At 39.0% G+C, this 25,366-nt stretch overlaps 2 protein-coding genes across 4 annotated transcripts; one reads left to right on the top strand and one right to left on the bottom strand.

The window, feature by feature from the left end:
• Nucleotides 1-858: 858 nt before the first annotated feature.
• bmal2 (basic helix-loop-helix ARNT like 2) lies at nucleotides 859-12,773 on the bottom strand. Of its 3 annotated transcripts, none has more exons than XM_025056286.1 (18): nucleotides 12,176-12,771; nucleotides 9,243-9,357; nucleotides 9,112-9,165; nucleotides 8,958-8,999; nucleotides 8,717-8,874; nucleotides 8,024-8,103; nucleotides 7,528-7,620; nucleotides 6,851-6,968; nucleotides 6,296-6,445; nucleotides 5,707-5,950; nucleotides 5,504-5,610; nucleotides 5,268-5,418; nucleotides 4,421-4,435; nucleotides 3,918-3,976; nucleotides 3,713-3,824; nucleotides 3,091-3,181; nucleotides 2,064-2,163; nucleotides 859-1,959 (listed from the first exon to the last, which is right to left on the bottom strand). In XM_025056286.1, exons 1-18 carry the CDS (start codon nucleotides 12,234-12,236, stop codon nucleotides 1,802-1,804), a joined length of 1,908 nt encoding a protein of 635 aa, XP_024912054.1. In that variant the 5' UTR covers nucleotides 12,237-12,771; the 3' UTR covers nucleotides 859-1,801. The 3 variants fall into 3 exon arrangements, with proteins under 3 accessions (XP_024912054.1, XP_016888768.1, XP_024912053.1); XM_017033279.2 differs by lacking the exons at nucleotides 3,713-3,824; nucleotides 3,918-3,976; nucleotides 4,421-4,435 and adding exons at nucleotides 4,886-4,997; nucleotides 5,091-5,149 and having other exon boundaries at nucleotides 12,176-12,312; nucleotides 12,417-12,770; XM_025056285.1 differs by lacking the exons at nucleotides 3,713-3,824; nucleotides 3,918-3,976; nucleotides 4,421-4,435; nucleotides 7,528-7,620 and adding exons at nucleotides 4,886-4,997; nucleotides 5,091-5,149 and having other exon boundaries at nucleotides 12,176-12,773.
• A 785-nt stretch (nucleotides 12,774-13,558) lies between these two features.
• On the top strand, nucleotides 13,559-24,756 carry slc17a8 (solute carrier family 17 member 8). Its single transcript, XM_008311985.3, has 12 exons — nucleotides 13,559-14,347; nucleotides 15,359-15,614; nucleotides 16,154-16,272; nucleotides 17,692-17,806; nucleotides 17,894-17,981; nucleotides 18,317-18,403; nucleotides 19,228-19,370; nucleotides 20,709-20,858; nucleotides 20,966-21,098; nucleotides 21,275-21,385; nucleotides 21,485-21,612; nucleotides 21,740-24,756. Exons 1-12 carry the CDS (start codon nucleotides 14,244-14,246, stop codon nucleotides 22,067-22,069), a joined length of 1,764 nt encoding a protein of 587 aa, XP_008310207.1. The 5' UTR covers nucleotides 13,559-14,243; the 3' UTR covers nucleotides 22,070-24,756.
• The last annotated feature ends 610 nt before the right edge of the window (nucleotides 24,757-25,366 follow it).

Below are 25,366 nucleotides of genomic sequence, written 5' to 3'. Positions count from 1 at the left end.
ATGTCCAAGAAGGCACTTTAAACACACATTGGTTTTTTGTGTTGACAGCTGATGTAACCACACATTCTAATCTAACACTCTTATTTTACACACTGAAATACCTATTGGGAGAAAGCTAATAATGGAGACCTGATTATTAGTTACGGGCAAATAAGCAAAATACAGCATATATCATGCCATGCAGAAAGAAATATATCAAAGAAACATAAATATTATAAAGAAATATATCAGCCCTGACCCGATTTGTTAAGATATTTTCAAATGAAGGTTACAACCTAAAACATTGATGAATCCACGATGTTCCCATCTAGAAAATACTGACAAACACTAAGCAATATTGACTTACAACGCACGTGATCAGTCTTCACTTCACTGTGATCTGCTATAACACATGTACATATACTTCAGACCTGTCCTAAACTCCTGCAGTTTTTACGAGTCAGGCATTCAAAGCAGAGTTGACAACAGATGAGAAGAAACAGCACGTTTCTAAGAAGTACAGAATGACAGCTCTGCACAGCTTAAACCCTTAGGCTTCTACAGGTGCTCTGAGAAGAATGTGAAAACAAAGAACATCAGTGCAAGTACGGTACATGACAAAAAGATCAGCTAGGGTTATGGCTAACCTGCGAAATTAAAAAGCAGGTAACAAGTATGAAAAAGCTTGAGGAAGAAAAAGGGCAGACTGACTGTGCCACATACCAGTGAACTGTACATGAAAAAGAAAAAAAGCAGAATTAGGACAAAAGAATGGTTGTGAAAGTTTATGTGGCAGCTATGCTTCCATCACTCCCTGAGTTATCACTCCTACCACCGGAAATGGCTTTCATCATAACAAACTGAGATTGAACTTATTTGTTGTTTTCAACCAAAAAATATTTAATATTAAGCGCTTAAATCCATGGCAGTCTGTAAGTGTCCGTTGTAAATTTTTTAAATACTCTTTCTATGCAAAGACGTAAGAGATATACCGCCCGTGGACAGCATTTGCTGTCATTACAAATCTACACACACACTCACACACAAACATACATACAGTATATATACATACAGTATTGGTCATGTCAGTGTACAAAAATGTTTATAGACAGCCCAAAAATGTTCAGATTCTCTGAGCAGCAACGTTGTGGAGACTGTCACAGTTAGAGGTTACAGATGTGTGGTTGTACATGGTTTACTGCCTGTCTACAATGTCATATCCTCAAGGATCAAAGACATGGGCCAGGTTGTCAAGTTGTCATTCTTATGTTCTAATTTAACATAAAGTACCTAATCAGATTATGACCTTAAAAAAAAACAACATGAAATTAATTCAGTGCATGTGTTTTTGCTTCGCCGCCAACTATAGATCAAATGCTGATGGAGGAGTAAAACATCGACAGAAACCTTGAGCAGCTGTGACATATAAACGCCACGTCTCTTGTTTTCCGTTTCCACTAGTCCTTCAGCCCCCCAAAAAGAAAAAAGTCATTTCAGTTAAAGAGAGGATAAACAATTGTTGTGATAAGGAAAGTGATAAGGAACACTGTTTCAGGGAAGGTGTGGGTCGCTGTAAGGCTTTCAAGGTTAATCCTTCTGAAGAGGGAAGGTGAAGTTTCCCCTAGTTGAAGACTACTATTCTGCTCAAGGCAGAGCAACCGCCTGAAGACTTCATCAGCTTAAGTGGAAAAGGTAGCTAATAAATAAGTCTTTTAAAGTCAAATGCATCTTTAAAGTATTAAAGCAGTCTATCTATAGACCAATAGACCCACGGTCCACGTGACTCTCAGGGCGCTGCAGGGTCACACTGCAAAAGACGATTCTATAAGGACCAGTGTATCTCCTCAAAGTCCACTGCATCGCCCAAGTTTGTGTCTGTCTCCAAGAGACTCATGATCACTGCCATGGCTGCTTCATCGTTGCTAAGACTACCGAGCCCTGGTCCAACCACGCTGTCCAAGTCCAGCTGAGAGTTCTCACCTGCAGAGAGATAAGCGATGAAAGAGCGAAAGAACAGAATTAGACACTCTTATTTGGTAGTTAAAAAAAAAAATCAACTAAATTAACATGGTGTGTAAGAATACCCATGAGGCTATCTCCTCCTGAAAATGCAGCACCCTGGGCCTCATCTACTAAGCTGGACTTTCCTGGCATCTCCATATCCGTTGCCTCTCCATTTGGCACCTACAGAACACATCAGCAAAACAGGAAAGTCTCAAAACTATGAATGGTAAATTTAGCTTCACCAACTCTGGCAAGCTTCATTATTAAAAGTTGTTGCTTTCCAGGTAGTCAACTTCTGAAGTCAATGCTTTTTTGATCATGTTAAATAATGCAGCTGAACACAATATCTCTTACTCACTAAGGTCATAGTTGTATCCATACAAAAATCCAGCATAACACAAATCTGTTTTACTCCACTGAGGAATATACCTTTACATGTTCAAGCAAATAGCCACAGTTTTGAATATTCAATCACGGTCGGAGGAGTCTATTTGCCTCAAAGTTAGTTTTTATTTCTACAGCCACAGGTCTGCTCTCGCACAGGACTCTGGCCACTGTTTTCTTTTTGACTCTTTAGTTCTAAACATGACAGAGATATCCTGTAGCATCATCATGTAATGGCAACCCCTCAAACTAACTTTGACAAAAATGAATAAAATAAACAAATGTCTATTGATGAGCCAGCAGAGGGCACCAAAAGTCCTAGTTAAATGATAGAGTCATTGTGAATTTCCCCATTGTGTGGTGTAGGGTTTAACTACCCTATGGGACCCTCTAGTTGTGGGGGACAAGTTCAGGGCTCCCACTGAGTTGGCACAGTGGTTAATTGTAAAATAATATATAAATGACTTTTACTTTGAAACGACGATAAAACCTTCTTGAATTTCAAATGAATTGACATGATAGGTTTTGTGACTAGGAAATGTCGAAATTTTATAAGGAAGTCAAAGGTAAAAAAATATATAAATATTATAAAGAAAATATTCATCATTCGTTTTAAGTTAAGTTACTGTTGTGTTAAAAAGACTCTGAACAAAGCTGGCTAACAACTGTGAGTATAAATATAGTTCGAAACAAAAGGTGGGACAAAATTTGTGGAGTTCTTACATTGTTGTTGGTTTGATTGTTAGTTTGTGGAGACTTATCCTGTGGCAGACTGAAGGGGCTAACGGTGCCACTGGAAGGTGAAGAATTCATTCTAAAAGTAGCAGAGACACAGATTAACAATCAACAATTCTCCAGTCCCACGGACCCAAACCTTCAGTCCAGACAAAAGCTTGTTTGAGTGAGATTTAAAAACTGCCGGGACGCTTCTATTTCAGCTGGTGCAGCTTTAACAGTCTTCACAGTAACTGTTTAGTGAATGAGGAAACACACAGAACAGTTGTACGAAAGTTAAGCCATCCTGTGTCGTAACACTCAGTCAATGAAGTTTCTGCATTCCAGGTGGTAATTATTATGACCCTAGAGTGCAGAAACATGAAAACTCGAGAGGGAGGTGAGACAAGAAAAGACGGTAGAAAGAAAAAGAAAGGAAGATACAGGTGATTGATCCAGAAGAAAAATGTCGTGTGTAAAAAAAACATAGAGTGCACGGCAAAAATATTTCATCTAGAATGTTCATACCCTATTTGAAACACTTGACGTGTTTAGAAAATATGGCACTCAGTAAAAGTTGAAATGGACTTCTTTGAATTGTAGTTGCTTAAGAACAGACAAAAGGACGGACCTGTTAAAATCCAGCAGCTCATTGGCAATTTGTGTCCCGATACTTCCAGCATAGATCATAGATCCTGTCGTGTTGGAGATACCAGGTATGATTGGAAGTGACTTTCTTCCATCTTCAAAGAGAAGAAAGGTTTGGTTTTTTTTTTAGATAAAAACTGGAAAAAAAAATTCAACAGCACTTATTTCAAACGATTATTTCAGCTGACCTTGCGATGTCTTGGCATTGCTCGACTGTTCAGACTTGTTTGCCGACAGACTTGCTTGACTGCGAGAAAACAAGAGGGAAAACACTCGGACATTGTTCGGCGACAGTTATACTACAGTATAACTATAGTAATAGTAATAAAAGTTATATTATTCATGAAGCTGAAGATTGTACTCACGATATGACTGTGTTTGTTGACACGATATATTCTACTTCTTTGGTCCAGGGATTTACAAAACTAAACCACTGACTTTGCAGAGTGACAAAGGAGCCATATTTTGTTTTGAACTTATAACAGTTGGTCTCAATTTTTTCTTTACTTCGCAGCACTGTGGAGGAAAACAAAAGCAGATCAGCTCTATGAATGCACCCCAGGTAGAACCTTGCATTTTAAAACCATGAGGTCAACTGTACCTTTGCGATGTCTTTCAGCTAAATGTGGTAGGTCGTCTTGGTGGAAGTACTCGTAGCATGATGTCCCAAGCAGCTCTTGAGGAAGATAACCAAGAATGGTTGTAGCTCTGCAGAAGAAAACCTCAGTGTTAAGAGGGCACGGATGAATCACTCACCCCATTTTGAACTTTAACTGGGCACGGATGAATCACTCACCCCATTTAGAACTTTTTTTTTTTTTAGAACCAACCCATCCTGAAAACTCTGTTGTACCTTTGATCCACAAAGGTGAACTTGCCATCCATGGCATAGCGCATGGTGAACTCTGTGGGTTTAACTCTGACCTCTCCGTTAACCTGGGGAGTGGAGTGAGAGTAAACTCGTCCTACTGCGACCAGGCAGCTGAAGTGGGCACTGTCTTGTTTATCCGCCTCCCCCTCCCCCTCTGTGCCCAACTGGCTGGTGGGCCAGCTGCGCATGTAGCCTGTGCAGTGAACTGTGCAGTACTTCTGTCAGTAAAAGTTGAAATGGACTTCTTTGAATTGTAGTTGCTTAAGAACAGACAAAAGGACGGACCTGTTAAAATCCAGCAGCTCATTGGCAATTTGTGTCCCGATACTTCCAGCATAGATCATAGATCCTGTCGTGTTGGAGATACCAGGTATGATTGGAAGTGACTTTCTTCCATCTTCAAAGAGAAGAAAGGTTTGGTTTTTTTTTTAGATAAAAACTGGAAAAAAAAATTCAACAGCACTTATTTCAAACGATTATTTCAGCTGACCTTGCGATGTCTTGGCATTGCTCGACTGTTCAGACTTGTTTGCCGACAGACTTGCTTGACTGCGAGAAAACAAGAGGGAAAACACTCGGACATTGTTCGGCGACAGTTATACTACAGTATAACTATAGTAATAGTAATAAAAGTTATATTATTCATGAAGCTGAAGATTGTACTCACGATATGACTGTGTTTGTTGACACGATATATTCTACTTCTTTGGTCCAGGGATTTACAAAACTAAACCACTGACTTTGCAGAGTGACAAAGGAGCCATATTTTGTTTTGAACTTATAACAGTTGGTCTCAATTTTTTCTTTACTTCGCAGCACTGTGGAGGAAAACAAAAGCAGATCAGCTCTATGAATGCACCCCAGGTAGAACCTTGCATTTTAAAACCATGAGGTCAACTGTACCTTTGCGATGTCTTTCAGCTAAATGTGGTAGGTCGTCTTGGTGGAAGTACTCGTAGCATGATGTCCCAAGCAGCTCTTGAGGAAGATAACCAAGAATGGTTGTAGCTCTGCAGAAGAAAACCTCAGTGTTAAGAGGGCACGGATGAATCACTCACCCCATTTTGAACTTTAACTACCAACCCATCCTGAAAACTCTGTTGTACCTTTGATCCACAAAGGTGAACTTGCCATCCATGGCATAGCGCATGGTGAACTCTGTGGGTTTAACTCTGACCTCTCCGTTAACCTGGGGAGTGGAGTGAGAGTAAACTCGTCCTACTGCGACCAGGCAGCTGAAGTGGGCACTGTCTTGTTTATCCGCCTCCCCCTCCCCCTCTGTGCCCAACTGGCTGGTGGGCCAGCTGCGCATGTAGCCTGTGCAGTGAACTGTGCAGTACTTCTGTGAGTCTGTGGACACACACACACACACACACATTTAGATAAACGGAGTGAGAACAGGCATAAAATCTTTACAGAAATGCTAGGGCAAATATGTGGAGATCTATGTGGTTTAGTCCTGTGAAATACTGGGATAGTGCTACACTTTTGGCCAATTCCCCATTGGATCCCAGAATTTGTATTTCACTTGAACACAAGATGAAAAAGAACTCCAGAAAATGAATGGGTGCTCATGCTCCTTTTGCACTGGAGTTAACTTCAGTCTCTACTGTGACTAATCTAACTACAAATTAGAATTTACCGTGGAAAGCAAGGCCTTGTCAATATCAAGTAGAAATCCTTCATTCAACCTACTATTCTTTTTGGACGAGCTGGCTTGGAATTGTTTCTCCTCCACTTTGACAGAAATTTTGTTGTACTTCATACGACAGAAGAAAGAGCGCCGTGCCCCAGAACAGACCCGCGCTCCGCCAACTGGAAGGTCAGCATGGACCTGCAGACCAGCTGGATAAATGAGACTCCATCAGGACATTTATTTTTCTGTTTTTTATCACATTATAATTAAAAACAAGAATGTTGGTTTGAAATCAAAAAATGTTGTAAACACTGGATTTATCATTATGAGTTCGTGTCAAAAAGCAACAAAACTCTCTCAATACTCTTTTCTGTTTTGAGAAAACCTGACATTTTTCACCACCTGCTGCTTATCTTACTGATGTATGGGTGACACCAGTGTCTTGAAAATCTTAAAAAAAACAAAACAACTAAAAATATAGCATCTGACTATCCATTTCTTTCCTAATTTTATTAAGCATAAGGAATTTTGTTCTGAAAGGTGTTCGGAAAAACCCACACCACCCAACCCACCCACAAACAAACATCTACACCAACACATACACACAGCTTTACTTTTAGCATCTATTAGCCGTTCACGGGGGTATAATTCAGAGGCTGACAGCTGCTCCTTCACTTTTCCCATGTCCTTTGGGTGGATGTAATCAAACAGACTCTGTCCAATCAGCTCGGCCTGCAGGGGAAATGGAACGACTCATGAAAAAGGTAGTTGACGTGTACGTGATAAAAAGACAAGTAAAAATAATTCTGTATGTAATTACAAAGATAAAAAGCCATGGATGTTGATTGGCTGTCAATAGGTTACACTCGTTAGTGTCAAATACAAAAGAACAAAACAGGTGTAAAGAGACAGTGGCGGACAAATGTTCTTTAGTTGTCCAAAAATATCCAATTACAATTGAAGTTATTAGTGGTATTTTCCATGACGTATTTAGATTTCAAATGTCAACATGCTGACTTATTATTATTATGCTGAGGCATGTGCATGTTGGATTACTAAAATTCCTCAGCCATGACTCACATAAACACGACAATTGTCTCTTTAAAACAGAAATATATTTTCTAAACAGGCTCTCAGGGAGCACAGGATGCCAAGTATGTCCAGAACCATGTGACGTTAGAAGGTTCTGGTCCATTTAGACTAAGGAAAAATGGAATGCATCTAGTGTGTCTGTGGTTCTTGCTCAATGACAAAAAGCTGCAGATACAGTAACAAATGTTAAAAGTGTTACCCGACTATAATTTAATATCTTCGTGACCGACTCTGAGACAAAAACTATTTTTCCACGATCACATCCCACAACAAACAGGAACCCATCTGCTGCCTGCACAACAAAGAAATATGAAGAGGATTAGGGTGCTGAGCTGCTGAGTCACATGATCAACATAAAAGAAGAGAAAAAACAGTTGTTACGTTTACTCTGTTCTTTTAAATTGCAAATGTCTATGAACAACATTAAGCACTCCAATAAAAAAAACAATAAAATGTCTACATAATTATGTTAACATACAGTAATGTTCCTGTAAACAAACCCTCAAACATGGGTTTCTTTGGATGAGTAAAGCTTACAGATGAGCAACAGCGCCGTAACCTGCTTTTTCTTTTCTTTGACTTTTCTAGCACAGTCATAATTATACGCTTTAATTAGCATGATTAACTCGCATTCAAGTAGCCTTGCTGCAGAGATTTAAAGATGTATAAACTTGCACAGTCACTGATATTTTTACCTTAATGACAAGGTGTTTGAGCTCCTCATTAGGAAGGAATGATGGCTTGTAGTTGGCTTCAGAAAAGGAACTTGATGAACCTGAAAAATAAACATTCCCAAATGTCAATCCAACGTCAGGTTAATAAAGCCGGCAAAACAGAAATAGCTTTTTAGTGAACCTTAGTTCAGTTCAAAGTAGGGCTGTTCCTGGCTTGGATTACTGATTAAAATGTATTGAAATAAAATAAAGTATAATACATTTCATAATAAATAATACTATGAATACAAATGTAGTGTCTTTCAACATGTTGTGACAGTTATCTTAAGTGTAAGGAAATATATTATTTGATATAACAGATTCTATATATATTTTGAGAAGAGTGAGCCATATATTTTGATTTTTTTCCCCCCCTGAGCACTATTATTCAGGTTAACTACTTGTTAATTGTTTTGTTTAAAGAGACTCTGGGAGTACACTAACATTCTGATTTTTTTTTTAAACATTTGAACATTATACTTTGTTATTTTAAGTTTGTTATTTTAAGTTTAAAAGGAAGGTATAAATAAGAATAGCACACTTGCAAATCTGCATCATTTTAAATATTTGTGATTTCAATTTTGACCAAAATAATCATGATTAAGGTTTTTTTTTTTTGCCTAATCCCAGATATTTTTGATACATAAAAAAAGGTCTCTTCAGCAGGCTACATACCTTTCAGAGATTTGAGGTGCTGCACGGCCATTCTGAGCACAGTCAGTTTGTCAAGCTTACGAGATATGGGGTTACAGGTGGGGATCATGGCAGACAGTTTGTCAATGAGGTTGTTCATTTTGTCCCGTCTTCGTTTCTCAATTTGGCTGTGTGGTTCCCTGTGGAGACTGCAGTTAATCTAGTACCCTGCTCATAAAGGGTTTATGCTTAATTATTTTTAAACATTCTTAATGTAACATACCTGATGCATTTCATTTTAACATGTTGGTCGTCCATGTCTGACCTGAAGAGAAAACATTTGGACAGATAAACAGGAAAAAAAAAAGTTTAGAGTTTAGAGCTTTTCTGTGAACGTAACGACTAAGAAATGTCCTTGGCGTTGACACATGATGTACCCATTTTGGTCGTCATCCATATCAGCATCAGTGATGGAAACAGATTTTGAATCCCTAGAAAGATAAACAACTGTGAGTTACAGATGACATCACTTGAGGTCAGTAGGCTTGGGGTCACTGAGTGTACTCACAAGTCCATGCTGCCTTTACGCTTACGGGGCATCTCTGTGCCAGCGGCTGTGGATGAGGACATTAAGCTGGGCAGAGACAATGAGCTGTGCTGGTTTTCCTCAATCAGGACATCCTCTGAAACACAGGATCAAAAAAGTACAACTTTTAAGCTACACTTTTTTCAGCCAATTCTAAATTCCATTTTTTTGCCAATATTAATTATCTTCAATCGACACCATGTACAAAGAGTACGTTTTCTTCTTTTTCAGTGCAAAATATTATGCTCATAATGAGTAATAATCAAACATTCCCCATGAACTGCAGTTTTGCACCATCATTTCCAGGTACGGCATTAAAATAACAACAGGACATAGTTGGCTGAGCTGAGCAGACGAAAGCATCGTAACGAGGTGCTTTGTGAGGAAAACGGCTTTGTTTCCATTCGTCAGTTGTACGCCATACATTAGCTTATGCTGCAGTTGCTCTCTTTCATTTGTGTTGTGTATTGGGAACTTTTGTCCTTCATTATTATTTGCAGTTGTGTTTATTTTTTACATGGTAGGCTGAGATGTTTATATATTTTTTTGAAATGTGGCCACAAGTGCGATGAGTCAGCTTGATTTTCTTTTCATTTTATTCAAAAGAAACCTTATGGCTGTTCACACAAAAAACTGAGCCAGCAGTGTTTTCAAATGTTCCATTTTAAGCTTTGAAGCAGGAACCTACCTTAGAAAACAGATATCTGGAGCAGTTGGCGTTTTTTAAACAACTGTGGTGTGAATATAGCTGTACTAAGCTTGTGTGGGGGAGAAGATCGACTGCTCTACTTTTACAGACCACAGAGGATTACAAACTGCTCCTCCTCTCCACAGTTAAGTAAAATTGCAACTCAGATCCAGGTGTAAACGGGCCTTTCAAATGATTCACACACGCATTCTGGTGTAGGTGTTTTCACTAGGGCAAAAGTAAAGATGACAGACAGAGAGGAGCAGCAGGAGAAGATAAGAGACCGAGTAGAGGAGCAGCAGGAGAAGATAAGAGACAGAGTACGTTCACTGTTAAGTTCATGTCAGTACAGTGCACCAACTTATACAAACACAGAGAAGTAATAAAACCACACATTAACATCCTCTGCATTGCAATCGTCAATAAAGGTCGTATTCTACTGTATACAGCAGTCCAACTAGCATTTATTGTGTATGTTCTCTGTATGTGCTGTGTTATAATGGACCAGGCTCCCACGCTCTTGGATTGATGTTACTGATAGAAATGTATAAAATATAAATATATTTAATTCTGAATACATGTTTAACGTATAATCCTTCATTATGCTGCAACAGTGCACTAAAATGTGAGCAAAATATATTTTGAACAAAGTGAGCAATATATGTTGGTCTAATACCTTAGAATTCATGATAATCCATAGTAACTGCTACTACCTTCTTAAATAAAGATGATGTATTTGATGAATATTAAGAATAAAAAACAAAACAAAAACAATGTATGCTATCACCTTTGCTGTTTATTATGCTCAATAAAAGCAATGCGTTTCCAGAGTCAGTGAGTACTCATTTTAAATCACACCAATGATCAATTTTATGACCTGTTCCGTAGATAAGCAACCCTAACAACAACACAAGTGATTAAAAGACCTAGAACACCAGGAGTACAGTGTAACAGACCAGTCTAAAAAGGACCCAAAAACTAATAACTACTAAGATTTTCCATCACAATCAGATGGGTTACCATTACCATCTGCTTCTTTGTTTGAACACAAGATGTAACCAAACATTTCATGCAATTTTCCCATAACACAATACATCAAGGTACCCCAGAATGGAACTGATGGAGCCGACCCCATAATATAAATTATTAATATTTAATTTGTCCTAGTGACATGCATAAACATACATGTTATTTTGCATTAAAAACTATTTAAATTACATGCAGCATCATATATTAATATGTTTATGGCCCAGTTTGGAAGACATCCACGTGTTGTTTTTGACTCGATTGCTTGAAGATGTTAATTTCATGTCATTTCGATCTTAAAGATATTTAAATTTGTTTAAAAAAACAGATAAAAAACTAACAAAAAGTTATCTGTTACACTGCAGTACCTTCACGGACACTGGGGATAAAAACAGAGCTCCGCAATAAATAATGCTGTTATGTAGCAACAGGTGTGTAATATTACAGTAATTTCTAAACTCAGTATTAAAGTTATGATCGTGTTTTTATGAATTTTCCTCTGTTTTACACGAACATTAATTATTTAAAATAAAAATGTGGGTCACTATATACCATTAGATTGTTCCAACTTACAGTCAGTCAGTCTGCTTAACGTTAGCTCTGCTGAATTTAAAGCCTGAACAGAGGGCATTTATTTTGCTCGAAGGGCCTTAAGGCAGAAAACATTACCACTTGATTTTTTACGACATGACAACAGTTACCTTTACGACACCAGTGATCAAGGAATGCATCAAGAAAAAAACTGCAACAAACTGTTACGATTCGTTTAGCAAACACGGACAAAAGTGATGGTTCTGATGACAGTTTCCCCGCCGGTAAACAGGCCATGCTACCTTAGCTAAGCTAACATTTGCCTTGTTTAGTAGCTGAGGCTAACGTTAGCTATAGGACACCGCATACATAACGTATTATTTGTCTTTAATTACGTTGTCATTCGCGTTAGGCTGACATGAAGATATATTATTCACAATATACCGAGGACAGTGTGCACAAAAGTCATAAAATGCTACATGTAAACGACACAGAACGCGAGTTTGTTCCACTGATCCACTGACCTAGTTTTAAAATAGCTTAAACTTACCGTGAGCTGATGAAAAAAATACGGAACCACATTTATTGCCTCTGCCATTCATATTTACGTGACATTTATTGGCTGCAAACTAAGAATTATGTTGACAGATTGGCATGGTGCTAAAGTTACCTGCCGGTTCGCCACCTCCAGCTCTGTCACCGCCACCAGTCAATACATTCCTGACCGACATGGCTGGAGCCGGGGCCGGTGAGCCTGCGCCCAGAGCTCCAATGCATGGATAAGGCAGTAGACTCCTCCGAATGTTGCTGTGTTGACGGGGTTGGTTAAGAAAAAGCCATTAAACGGACTAAAAAGGTAACGCGACTTATTTTACTTAGAAAAAGAAAAACGATGGAAAGGGCGCTTAAACCTGTGGTGAAACTGGGACAAGGCGGAAGACGGAGCGCAGTCTCCTCCTGCCGGTTCACCGGAGTCACCGCGGGCAGCAGCGCCTTCACTATTCTGCGGGTGCTTCTCCTGCTAGAAATGTTCTTCCTCTTCGCACTGCTGCGCTTGTTGTCAGTTTATGACAACAAGCGTTTGCATGGGCGCCATCTACTGATCAGGATTCTGAGAAGTTGCCTCAATATTTTCCCACCTCTGTTTTCTTTCTATTTGTCAAGTCAAATTAAGTGAAGACATTTCCCTTTTCTGTTTTCGTCGTGAGTTTGTTAGATGTTATTACAGTATCTATATCCACACATAAGATACTTGTGCCAAGCAAAGCATACAGTAAGTCAATACTTTATATTACAAATACCTGAGTATATCCCCTTTCTTTCACATAAATATTTCTTTAGGTTTCCTGCTGGGTGGTTGGGTAAAAAAACACATATATTTGTAGGTGGAGTCTGGCATCTTACTTCTATACTATTAAGCAAGACAATGACGTGTATTATTTATTTATTTATTTATTTATTATTCCCTTCTAGTTAACTCTCCTAACATTTTAATTTGCATGATCAGTTTTTGTATTAAAATTAAAAACAAGATTAAAAAAATACATAGGTGCTCTCCAGAAACTTCGTGTGGTTATATTTTAGTTAGTTCAACGATAGATTTTATTCCTGATAGATGCCAGGATTAGAGCGCAGTACTTTTGTCTTGACGAGGTCATATGTCACTTCTTCATTTTAAACACTAGATGGCAGACATGCATCATTAAAAACGCAGATTAAATCGTCCAGACCTTTTGTGGATAAGTAAGGGACCGTCAATAAACAGTAACACTACAACAGCCTATAGCTACAAATGACAAGACGAACTGGTCCTTAATTAATTAATACAAAAGTAAAAATTAAACAAAAACTATATATTTATATATATATGAATGACGCTTTAAATCAAATATATGCACATAAGTGTATATACGACGCATTAAGCTTAATTGCAGTGTCTACAAGGTCTGCAACTAATGCAAATTGCAAAAAAACAAAAACCCAAAACATTAAATAAATTAAATAAAAATAAAAAGTCCAGTTAGAAAAGGCTAAACAGACAGGGGGAAAAGGGAAAAACTGGGCCTAAAAAGTCTTATGTTACCTGTTGGATTTTTTTTCTCTACAGCTGACTGAGCCCTGTAGGGTTTTAGCAAAGCAACTTGGCGAGCTCATGCAAATTTGATTGTTTGTCCACTGGACTGGTATCGGATGAACCCAGGCAGGTGAAGAAGGGGTGGTGCTAGAAAAGCTGCTGAAGAGGAGGATGATGACGTTCAAGATGATGATGCGTTAAGTGAGGGGCTGGGTTTTTAGAAAAAGCATTTACACCTGCCCCTCCTCACCAGTGCTGGATGAGTTATGAGATGAAGAGGAGATGTGAGTGGTCCATTCAGTTCAGTTGCAGACCGGGGGACACCATGGTTACAAATGAGTAACTGGATACTGTACTTTAAAGTCGTAATCTTGCTTGTTCATCTCCAGTGGATGGATCTTTTTCAAATTTGGAGACCCATTTTAGTAGTTGTGGCTGCACGGTTGTTCCAAACAGAGGAATACTTTGCCATCTCCACTGAATCATTCCCAAGGCTGGAGAAAGCCACTGATGCAGCTATAGGAACTTTGGCACTGCTGAGCGAGCCACTGGTGCCACATACTCTGGGAGGATGAAAACGAGCGTTTAGTGCATATTTGTCTTTGATCCAAACTCAGAGCTAAAGTGAGGTGTCATAGACAATTCAACCAGAAAGGAGGGAAACATGCCGTTTGGTGGTTTAGGAGGTTTGAAGGATAAAGTGCTGTCCAAGACTGGAAAGGAGGAAGTGAAGAACACCATGGGTGATTCTCTAGGAAAACTGCAAAGGTGCGCTGCTTTCATTGAAATGTGGGACAAGGATGCATGAGAACTGTGTCGTCTGTATGTTTTCATTACTTTCTTGAAAATGTTTTATTACTAGTGTTGGACTTCATGCATTGTCCTTATATTACATATATAGAAGTAAGGTGAGGGGTGGTGGTTGAACACAACACAGACTCATTTCTATGTGTAGCCATACAGAAATTAGCCTGTGAGTTTAACATTCATTAGATACATATTTGGTTCTTGTACTTGTCAGGTGATCACATCTTTCATATCTGGCGCACATTTTATATGAAAACATTTGTGTGTGCAGGAGACTTTCATAGAAAATGCATGACGCAAAAATTTGTTCACATTACAAAACAGAATATTTTCTACCAAACATTCTAATAAATGTTAAATAAAACACATTTAATTACAAATTTTAATTAATTTTATTCATTATTTTAACAATTTTTTTAGCACCTGGTAAAAATGTATGTTGAAGCAATGCATTTCTTAAAGAATACCAGATGACATATGAAATAAAATTAATTTTTTCTCTCTCAGAGAGAGAGCGAGAGAAAGATATATATTCAGTATATTTAGTTTAAAGTGGGAAAAAAAATCATCAGCCTATGCCGGCAAAATAAATTTGCTTGTAATTACATGCACCGATACTGACATGTAGCTCAGAGATACTGTGGTGTTTGTAGCTGTTGTTGAACTGTGATGACAGCCGACATCACAGTTGCCTTTTTCTGATAACAATCAAAACAACCATATATCAAAAACGTCAAAAACAAAAAAGGGTCAAACAATTCAATGATGACTAAAAGCAAAATAAAAAAAACATTTTACATTATATTTTTCATTATATTGATATATTATCTATGGAAATAGATAATACATTTAAACAGTAAAATTGAATCGATTTCAGAGTCTTTTTTATTAATGTGTTATCTCTGTTATTGGCAGTGCAGGGAGTAAAAAAGTAAAGATGATAAATCCCACTCTGTTCTTTACCCTCTATAGGAAAATAGATGGTACCAACGTAGATGAAGAAGACCACATTGAGTTGACCGAGGATGGGCAACCTGTGGCATCATCAAATCGATCTCCCCCGCTGCTGGACTGCAGCTGTGGCGGCCTCCCGAAACGTTACATCATCGCCATTCTTAGCGGCCTGGGCTTCTGCATCTCTTTCGGCATTCGCTGTAACCTAGGTGTGGCCATTGTGGAAATGGTGAACAACAACACCGTCTACATAAATGGGACCCCAGTGATCCAGGTACCAGGAGTGGATGATCCCAGTGTTTTCTCACTAGCCTGTAGCATGAGGCGCTGTGTGAATTTTGAAGAATGTGTGGTGTACGAGAACATTCTGGCATCACAGACACATATTTTTGCTGATATCTCATATGCAGACATAGTTCATACACCTAATTTCTGATTCTGATATCAACCGATGCCGATATGGGCCTAGTAATATTTATTTATTTATTTATCTGTACAAACCACTGTAGAGTATAAGATTAATTACATGAGCTGCAATGCTGCCCTCTAGTGACTTTCACATAATATCCAGCCGTTTATCCCCAAAACTATTTTTAGGGCACACATCAATGGGCAAAACCCAGGAATTGCGTAATCGGGTTTTCATTATCGTAGGAAAAAACAATTGTGTAACTGTTTTGTGTGTGTAAATTCTCGAACGATTCTTACAGAAATTACATAATATGCTAACATCGGGCCGATATTATCGGACATGCCTAAGTTCAGTCTGCGAGCATTGACTTCTCTCCTCTGTTATTCTCTTTTTTTTTCCAGAAAGCTCAGTTTAACTGGGACCCAGAGACGGTAGGATTAATTCACGGCTCGTTCTTCTGGGGCTACATTGTCACTCAAATCCCTGGTGGTTTCATCTCCAACAAGCTCTCTGCCAACAGGTCACATGCACTTTAATGACACAGTGATTTGATCCGTATTCTTATTGCAGCTCAGAATCTCAGCCATGAAACAAAAAACAAATACACAGGAACAAATATCAGGGAATTAAACAATATTTCGGAATGACAGTTAAAATACTTTAGAAAAATGGTTAAAGTTCTTCTAAAAGACGTGGGTCATTCATGGTTAGATAGTGTTGTTGAAGTCAGGTAAATTCAATTTAAAGAAACAAATAAGTAAAAAATCCCAAAACTTGACTTAATTATTTTATTAACTGCTAATGGAACAAAGGAGAATGTATACCTCTGTTTTCTTTGCTTCTAGAGAGCTGAATTTCTGACAGATCTGAATGATTATTTCGAATTCCTAAATAGACTTTATTTCTGCACAAAGCCACGTTTCCCATGAGCCTCTATTCAAAAACCGTTGACAGTTTGGCAATTTTCAAACAGTGATCGTGTCCTTTTACTGACCCCATTAAACCCATTCAGCCGTCCCCACATAGTCCTGGACGTGAAGGTGGTAAAAGGTGGTAAAAGGCAGATAGGCGTCGAGGAGATAGTTCCTCAGACAATGCATTTAAAGGGTTAAAGCCGGAGAGCGGCGTGGTGAGCGGGCCTGATGGAGCTGATAGCACTCCTGTAATAAAAGCTTCGCAGGAAAAGAAGGACACGCCACTGACAGAGTTAATAATGAAAGATCCTACCACTGATTTCTCTCCACGACACCAGCTCCTGGTATATTACAAGTGTCACTTACACACTGTTTTGGAAAACGGGGAGGAAGGGGGTTGGGGAGGTGGCCAAGGAAGGAAAGAGAGGAAAACTTGTGGCTAGAAAGGGACGTCTTTATCTTTGAGAGTTGCGACTTCTCTGTGATAATGAGGCGGACTGAGTAAGATGCTCTGACAGAAAAAAACAACACCCGCCTCCCCCCAATATGACACATCTATCAGTATCTCCCCAATCAGGTGTGTGTGTGTTTGCTGTGTTTATGACTGCGACAGACTGGATGAAAACACAATTTAAATTATTTTTCTGTTTTGTAGAGAAAACACTCTTATGGTACAAATGTTATTCATTTGTTGTTCCTTTATTTTAAATATTAATGCTTTGATTTTTTTCTTGCGGTAAAAATAGATAATAAAATAAATACTATAATAATGACATATATATATAATCCTGTAAGATCAAGACTGTGAGTCTGTGTTCTAAAAATGTTTAAATGCGGGTCCTGTGTCCATGTAATGTGGGCTTAGCGTTAGTTCTGGTTCTGTTCCCAACTCTAAAAATGTGTAAAAGAGCAGCTGGTAACACATGGCTGAGGAGCTGGTTAACCCCTGAATTTGTTCACATCTCATTGTGTCTGATCCTAATTCCTGAACTGAAAACTAAAAATTCTCCACTTCTTGTTCACAGGGTGTTTGGTGCAGCCATTTTCCTGACGTCAGTACTGAACATGTTCATTCCATCTGCCGCCAGAGTTCACTACGGCTGTGTCCTGTTCGTTCGCATCCTGCAGGGTCTGGTGGAGGTGAGTGCTGGGTTTTGTAGGAAGGTCTACTTTATCTACCTAACCTGATTTCTTTTGGAACTGCAAAAAGTCTTGATGTCATTTCAGGGTGTTACATACCCAGCATGCCATGGGATGTGGTCCAAATGGGCACCACCTCTTGAACGGAGCAGACTAGCAACCACTTCATTCTGTGGTGAGAGGGAAGATGAAGCGGAAAGATATCATTAATGAGTTAGAAACGCTGATATTGGTGAGAGGGAAGATGAAGCGGAAAGAAACGCTGATATTGTGTGTGTGTGTGTGCTTTTTTTCTTCTTTCGGCTTGGTCCCTTTTTTTAGGGGTATGATGACCATATTGCCCTGATCTCTGCATCTTCTACTCCGACTCTCTAACTATCAACTATCTGATATCCAACTATCTTATATATATTTCACCTGGTACAATATAGGTTCAATTCAAAACAGTTGATGTGAGTTATTCAAACTATTCTTCTTCTTCTTCATCAACTTTACTGTCTTTGTGAACAGGATCCTACGCAGGGGCAGTGATTGCCATGCCTTTAGCTGGTGTTCTTGTTCAGTACGTTGGCTGGCCTTCAGTCTTTTATATATACGGTAAGGAGATCACACGTTAAAAAAATTAAACAACACACTGGTTTAATCCTCTTTTCTTCAAATAAAAAAAAAACCAAGGTCTTTATTGTAAGATCTGAAAAAAAAAACATCTAATAAGCCCAATGTCCATGTTTCCCCCCTGATTTCATACAAGGAAATATACAAATATATTAGAAAGTCTTCATATTTAATGAAATATAATTTTAACAAAACATCATGAACATGAAGTGTTCGTGCTATTTTGCTTTCAAAATGTATCAAGCGGGCCGGATTGAACCTCCTTGTGGGCAGGTTTTGATATTTTTCAGACATCCCTGGAAAATATCATAATAAAATTGAGCATGAACAAAAGATAGTTTGCTAGTCAAAAAATACAAGAAAAGCTTTTAATAAATTGTAAAAGGTTAAAAATGTTTACATTAAAATTCATATAAATCAACTTGATTTGTTGGTCAAAAAATGGCGTGATATCGTGTCTCTGTGTGCTCCACACAACAAGCGTTTTCTGGTTCGTCGTTTGATTAAACTGATTATCACAAACATATGATTCATACCTAGCCAAAGGTGTTTTAATAAAAATGTGCTCAGATTTCGGCTTTGATATGATCGTTTGATTTATTGATGTGAATTAGCATTTTCCGGTCTCGGGGCTCAGTGACTCATAACTGACTGATTTTCTTTTTAATAATTTACAAGGAGTCTGCGATCATTTTATACCTGTCAGTGCAGCTCATCCTTGAGCTACACAGTAACACTCGACACTGAGATGAACATCACATGTACAGACACTTCATGCTGCATTAACACTGTGATGTCACTAACAGGTGTCTTTGGAATCTTCTGGTACATTATGTGGCTCCTGTTGGCCTATGGGAGTCCTGCAGACCATCCCACGATTACACAGGAGGAGAGACAGTACATTGAGAAGGCAATTGGTGAAAGCATGCGACAGATGAGTGCGACTGAGGTTTGTGGATATTAATGACAAATAGTTTTTCCCTATAACTCATTTAATTTAGTTTGTTTAATTTTATGAACCATGATACTAGAGTCGAAACATTTTGAGGTATTGACGATTTTCTACTGTTGCCTAGCTCTAGAAACAGCAGTACTCAGACAGCATTATGACCAAGAAGTCACAAAAAGAGAAGTTAAAATTGCCTGTACCTTTATTTCCCACTGGGGGGAGAAGGAGGAAGAATTGACTCCATTGTTTACTGTGAGGGAAATGTCTCACATCCAAAACACTGCAATATAATCAGGGATTTCCGATAATATCGGTGGAATTTTTTTTTCGATAATGAAAACCTGAAAACTGTGTTTTGCAAAATGCCCACAGACCAGTCAGAGGCCTCAGTGCTCTGAAGAACGTTCATTGAAACACAATTGTGGTAATTCGTTCTAAACGCCTTTTCCTCCTCTCACACTCCCTCTGCCTCCTACACACACACTCTCACCACTCGTCCTCACTCCCTCTCCCATACCCATAACTGTTGACTCCTTTATAACACATCACAACATTATCAATGATTAACAAGCCTCTAGTCACTAGATGGCAGCAATGCAGCTAAAATAAATATAAAATAAAATAAATCATTACCAGGCGCTCAAAAGTGTTTCAATTTGTGGGAGGGGTAGGCGAGTGCGGTGTGTGTGAAAAACATTTGTCCCATCACCTTAGTGAGCAGGCGGCACTTAACTTCCTTAACCACCAGGTTACCACTGCCTCGCTATATCGGTATCGGTTGATTTCGGAATCCGAAATTGTTTGGCATACTGAATATCCATCCATCCATCCATTTTCATCCGCTTATCCGTTACCGGGTCGCGGGGACAGCAGTCACCACCCAAATCACATTGCACCATACCAACCCCCCAAACCTTCCTGCGGGTGGTGAGTCCACTGGAAGGTACCAACTGCCCTAACCGGGATTCGAACTTGTCCAGGAGGTGAACCCTGGGGTTCCACACCAATGACAGAGACATTGCCTCTGGGCCAAAGCGCCACCATACTGAATATGCCATGGTACTTTTTCTAGGTTGTTCAATGTTTTAACAGTACTGGTATACGCATGGTTAGAGTTACACAGATCTTACCATGTCACTGAATCAAAGACTACGTCAAAGTGCTGGATCCAACTCAACCATATACATCAGATCCCTTTCTTAGTGTGTTCCCACTCTACAACACTGTGTGTTCTTGTTTTAAGCAGTTGACTTTGTCACCCCCCATTATTGTAAGTCATGTAAATGCCTGGACCTTGGACAGATGTGTCTTACACTGACTTTTGTCTTCCAACCACAGAAATTCAACACCCCGTGGCGTTGTTTCTTCACCTCCATGCCCGTCTATGCCATCATCGTAGCTAACTTCTGCCGCAGCTGGACTTTCTACCTGCTCCTCATCAGCCAGCCGGCGTATTTTGAGGAAGTCTTTGGATTTCCCATCAGCAGGGTCAGTCTTTCAGTCTTTCAGTTCACAAGCAGGCAGCTCACGTCGTAAATGGTCAAACTAAATCTGATTTTTTGATTTTTTTTAAATTAAATCTTTGACCTCAATAGGTGGGGATCCTGTCTGCTGTCCCCCACATGGTGATGACAATTGTAGTTCCTATTGGGGGTCAGCTGGCTGACTTCTTACGCACTAACAAAATAATGTCAACCACTAATGTGAGAAAACTCATGAACTGTGGAGGTACGTTGGTAAAAAAAACCCAAAACAAACAACAGTGAAAAAAACAATGTCTAGAATAATTATTTAAATATTACTCAATGACTTAAGCCATTGGTAATAGTAATGAATTCATATTAGCATTAAAATATTTTAAATACTGCAATCATGCACACAGCTAATGCTGCTCATCGCTGCAGGTTTTGGGATGGAGGCTACTCTGCTGCTTGTGGTCGGCTTCTCTCACACTCGAGGAGTGGCCATCTCCTTCCTAGTTCTGGCTGTGGGCTTCAGTGGATTTGCCATCTCAGGTACAGTCACCTCTACATGAGGTGTCTTCACTCTCACATGAGCCTGTACAAAGTTCAACACACACAGTACTCTTTGTCTAAAAACATGTCTTTGTTTAGGTTTTAACGTTAATCATCTAGACATCGCTCCCCGCTATGCTAGCATCCTGATGGGCATTTCTAATGGGGTAGGAACACTGTCTGGAATGGTGTGTCCCCTGATTGTTGGAGCTTTGACTAAACACAAGGTATATGAACTGGTCACAATAACAATAATATTTGCATTAGTGCTAAAGATGATGCAGCTGTTTTTTTTAGCATTTATTCTTCAGTTATGAATCGTAACAAAAAAATCATGAACCTTAATCTGCACAGACCCGTCTGGAGTGGCAAAACGTCTTTGTCATCGCCTCCATGGTGCATTACACAGGGGTCATCTTCTACGCTATCTTTGCCTCGGGAGAGCAGCAGATATGGGCCGAACCCGAAAACACCAGCGAGGAGAAATGTGGCATCATCGATGAGGACGAACTTGCGGAAGAGTCGGAGCTCACCAGTGAAAACATGGTGAACCCTAAAAAGAGTTACGGAACGACCGAGAATCCATCTGGTCGAAAACATGGCTGGAAGAAAAAGAGAGGCGTCACCATGCAAGATGGAGAGGAACATTATGGGAATGGAGACTTTCAGGACCAGTACCAGTGAGACTGGACACCCCCGAGCCTAATTCTAGAATTTAACCAAAACATTGGAAACATAAAAGTATCAGGAGGAACAACAAAGTCAAGCATCCGAAGAACGGCTTTGTTGCTAAATAGTGTGTCTGCGAAAAATTATATTCAAAACAAGTTTGTTTATATGTCACATTTTAGGGACAAAAAAACAGAACGGCAAAATAGATATAACAAATTAAACAGAACACAAAAATTCAATCTGGAGGAAACGTGTTACCAAGCATTGGAGCGCTAACTCTGGAAGCAAGGCTGCCATGGGACGTGGCCTAAAGCCCAGGTCAGGAGTCTGGTCCAAGCTTTTTAACCTACGATCAATCAAGAATTTTATATTGAAAAGTGAAATGAGTAGGAAGCCAGTGTGAATGAGAGGATAATGTAGGAGAGTTTCAGTCCTACTCTACTCCTGCTACTCTTAAAAATGGCTGACGTTGGCAAATATACAGATAGGAAAAGTAATAAATACAGAAACAAAACGTACTTATTAAAATAATTATCTCCAGTCGAGGTCTGTGTTCCATACCATAGTATGTAGCATCTTAACAATGTTCCTCAGGAGGAACAAAAAAGGCAGCGGGTTGCTAACACAGTTAGAACTAGAGATTTCCGATAATATCGACCGACCGATATCATCAGCTGATATTAGCATAATTATGTCATATCGATAAGAATCGTTATCGGTTTTTCCTTCAATAATTAAAACCCAATAGCCCAATTATTTTGTTATATATTTAATTATTTTTTGGAATGCCTTTAGCGGGGCATCGCAATAAAAGATAGTAATGTATTAAGACCACAACCACGTGATGTGACCTAAAAATATCTTTGGGGAAAAACGGTTGAATGTATAGGTATCTGATCGGAAATGATGTATTCGGAAAATATCAGCATATCGGGTAACGGCAAAAAGCTAATATCGTTTGCCCATAGTTAGAACAATAAATTCCGTTCACACTATCCTTCACTGTAGATTCTAATAATGATAGAAACCATAGAACCAGAACGGACAGATCAGCTTCACTGACCAGAGGACATCTGTGCAAATGAGTTTTCAACTGCACGTTTTTTGGGCAGATTTTAAAAACCTAGGGATTATTTTAAATGTATCGATGTGAGCTATGCAATCTAAATGTTAGCGGGTTTGACAGCGGGCCACAGTGTTAGTGTGATGAGCCTTACTGGTTGGTTTTTTTGTGCTTGTTTGTATTTGTGCTGCTGAATGATTACTGTACACTGTGACGTCTGCGTAGATCTCAGTTCATCGTTCGTCAGCCACATCTTTTGTCTCCTCTATTATCTATAGTCCTCATAGTGGGCCATTGTGGATGGTGCAGTTTAATGCTGACATGACTTTTTGTTTTTTTTCTTTCTATTGGTGCAACTTGATACAGACATGCAGCTGGTTTCAAAAAAATGAAATGAAAACAAGGTTTGTTTCCTCCTGATCTACAGTTCTGGAAATCTATACAGTTCATGTGAAGGACAGTAAAGTGAGTGGTGTACTGTATTTGCACAGTTAATGGTGTTGTGTGACAGAGCACCTGGATGTGATCAAATGCTTTTGAAAGCCTTGAAAATTGTCGAGGTCCTGGGTTGTTGTGTGAGATAAAAGAGATTATTTATTGTCTTATTTTGTGTATTAAAAATATTATTGAATATTTACTAACTACAGTTTGTTTAGTTCTTGTAATGAAGCACCACTTAAAATTAAGGATGTCCGGTAATATTGAGATTATCAATTGATAGCATAATTATGGAATATCGCTAGGAACCGTTAGCATTTTTCCTCCGATAATGAAAACCCAATAATGCAATGTCTGGGTTTCGTACGTGTTATGTAATGTGCTACACCACATTACAGCTACTGCACCTTACAGCGAAGTCGCCTTCCAAACAGGCACAGGACATGTACCACCAGTGGGAAGGTGGTTGAAGGTGGGAGTTGAAGCTCCTCCCGACAGGGTCTCCTTCTGACACGACTTTTAGACCCTCACTGTATTTTCTTTGTCTCCCAGGCCTGACTTACTCCACTTCTCTACCAAGCTGATCATTGAACTATGGTCTAGTGTTCGTTATTGACAGTCAATGACAAACACAGAAGTCCACTAACGTCCCCAGCACAAGGCCTCTATGTACCCCCCCTTTAAGGACCCCAAAAATATGGACTCTCATACAGGATCCAGCCCACTTAAATGAAGTACTGGCCCTCAGCTGGGTGCTCTCACGGTCCACCTGTAAAACAATAGTTTACCAAGCTGTGTTTACTGGTTTTTATTTTAAATTATTAACTACACTACATTTACTGCAATATCCAGTAATTATTATTACTGGATACTGCAGTAAAAAAATAGGACTTTGTCTTTTCAAATCTTGTTTACATCCAGTCATGTGGAAATAATTAAAGCATGGAGAAAATAAATATTTAAGAACCCTTTTGTTAATTTGTTTTTCTTAGTCCTCCCGCCCCACAGTTTAGTTTCTGCTCTTGAATTATTTACAAAACGCCGTCACTGAGATGCTGAATGCAGCTCAGTCGACTCGTTGGTTATCTTCTGAAAGTGTAAGCTGTCCATAAACACGTCCTGTTTTTGTTAGCGGCTGTTTAAATTAGAGATTTACAAAAAATAAAAAAAAAATCCAAAAACTGCTTCTGCTTCTTGTTACTCTATGGTAAACATCCTCTGTCTTATCTCCCCCCCCGCACTCCCACGTCCCCTCCCCCCACTTCATCCTCAGCACAGAAGCTAATTACTGGACTAAATATTTTTCACCATCAGTGTCAAAGTCAATTTCTCCAAACCACTGTCAGTGATAACAACTCTTAGCATGTGGACACAAATGAACTTCTGTCTTTCTGTGTCACACTACACTTTCATTAAAAACTACAGTAAAAGGTTTGTAAAAAAACCCAACAAACTAGCAGCAACTGGCAACAGTAACTGTAAAAACATTGTTTTAAATCAAAATCGCAGTAACTGTAAAAACATTGTTTTAAATTTAATTTTAATATCAGAATTTTCTTTGTAGAATGCTGCCAAAGAGAGAACCCACGGTCAACAAACAGCTAATTACAAAGGTTCTGTTTATTTCACAGAGACTTCTGTTGACTCAGAAGGGCCTTCAGATGGAGCAACAGCCCATCAATGATTAATCTATTATTTTTGGGCGGTGGGGACGGGGGGTAGAATCAAGGATTAAAGGTATGGTAAGAACTTTTTTATACGTGAGATAAATATGTGAGATAAAGTAAACAAAGCCAGTGATCAGGTGC

Source organism: Cynoglossus semilaevis, chromosome 6 (assembly GCF_000523025.1).
Source record: "Cynoglossus semilaevis isolate Cse_v1.0 chromosome 6, Cse_v1.0, whole genome shotgun sequence".
Classification (NCBI taxonomy): Eukaryota; Metazoa; Chordata; class Actinopteri; order Pleuronectiformes; family Cynoglossidae; genus Cynoglossus; species Cynoglossus semilaevis.
Note: the sequence above shows the minus strand (reverse complement) of the source record. Positions and strands in the feature narration are given on the sequence as shown.

Bases quoted from the DNA above. Each gene is read 5' to 3' on its own strand.
- bmal2 (XM_025056286.1), bottom strand. From the start codon at position 12,236: ATGTCGGTCAGGAATGTATTGACTGGTGGCGGTGACAGAGCTGGAGGT. The intron at 9,358-12,175 runs GTAACTTTAGCA...CCTGTGTTTCAG, and splicing joins TGGAGGTGGCGAACCGGCAG to AGGATGTCCTGATTGAGGAA. The intron at 5,611-5,706 runs GTACAACAGAGT...TTTCTTCTGCAG, and splicing joins TTCACCTTTGTGGATCAAAG to AGCTACAACCATTCTTGGTT.
- slc17a8 (XM_008311985.3), top strand. From the start codon at position 14,244: ATGCCGTTTGGTGGTTTAGGAGGTTTGAAGGATAAAGTGCTGTCCAAG. The intron at 17,807-17,893 runs GTGAGTGCTGGG...ATGTCATTTCAG, and splicing joins TCCTGCAGGGTCTGGTGGAG to GGTGTTACATACCCAGCATG. The intron at 20,859-20,965 runs GTCAGTCTTTCA...TGACCTCAATAG, and splicing joins TTGGATTTCCCATCAGCAGG to GTGGGGATCCTGTCTGCTGT.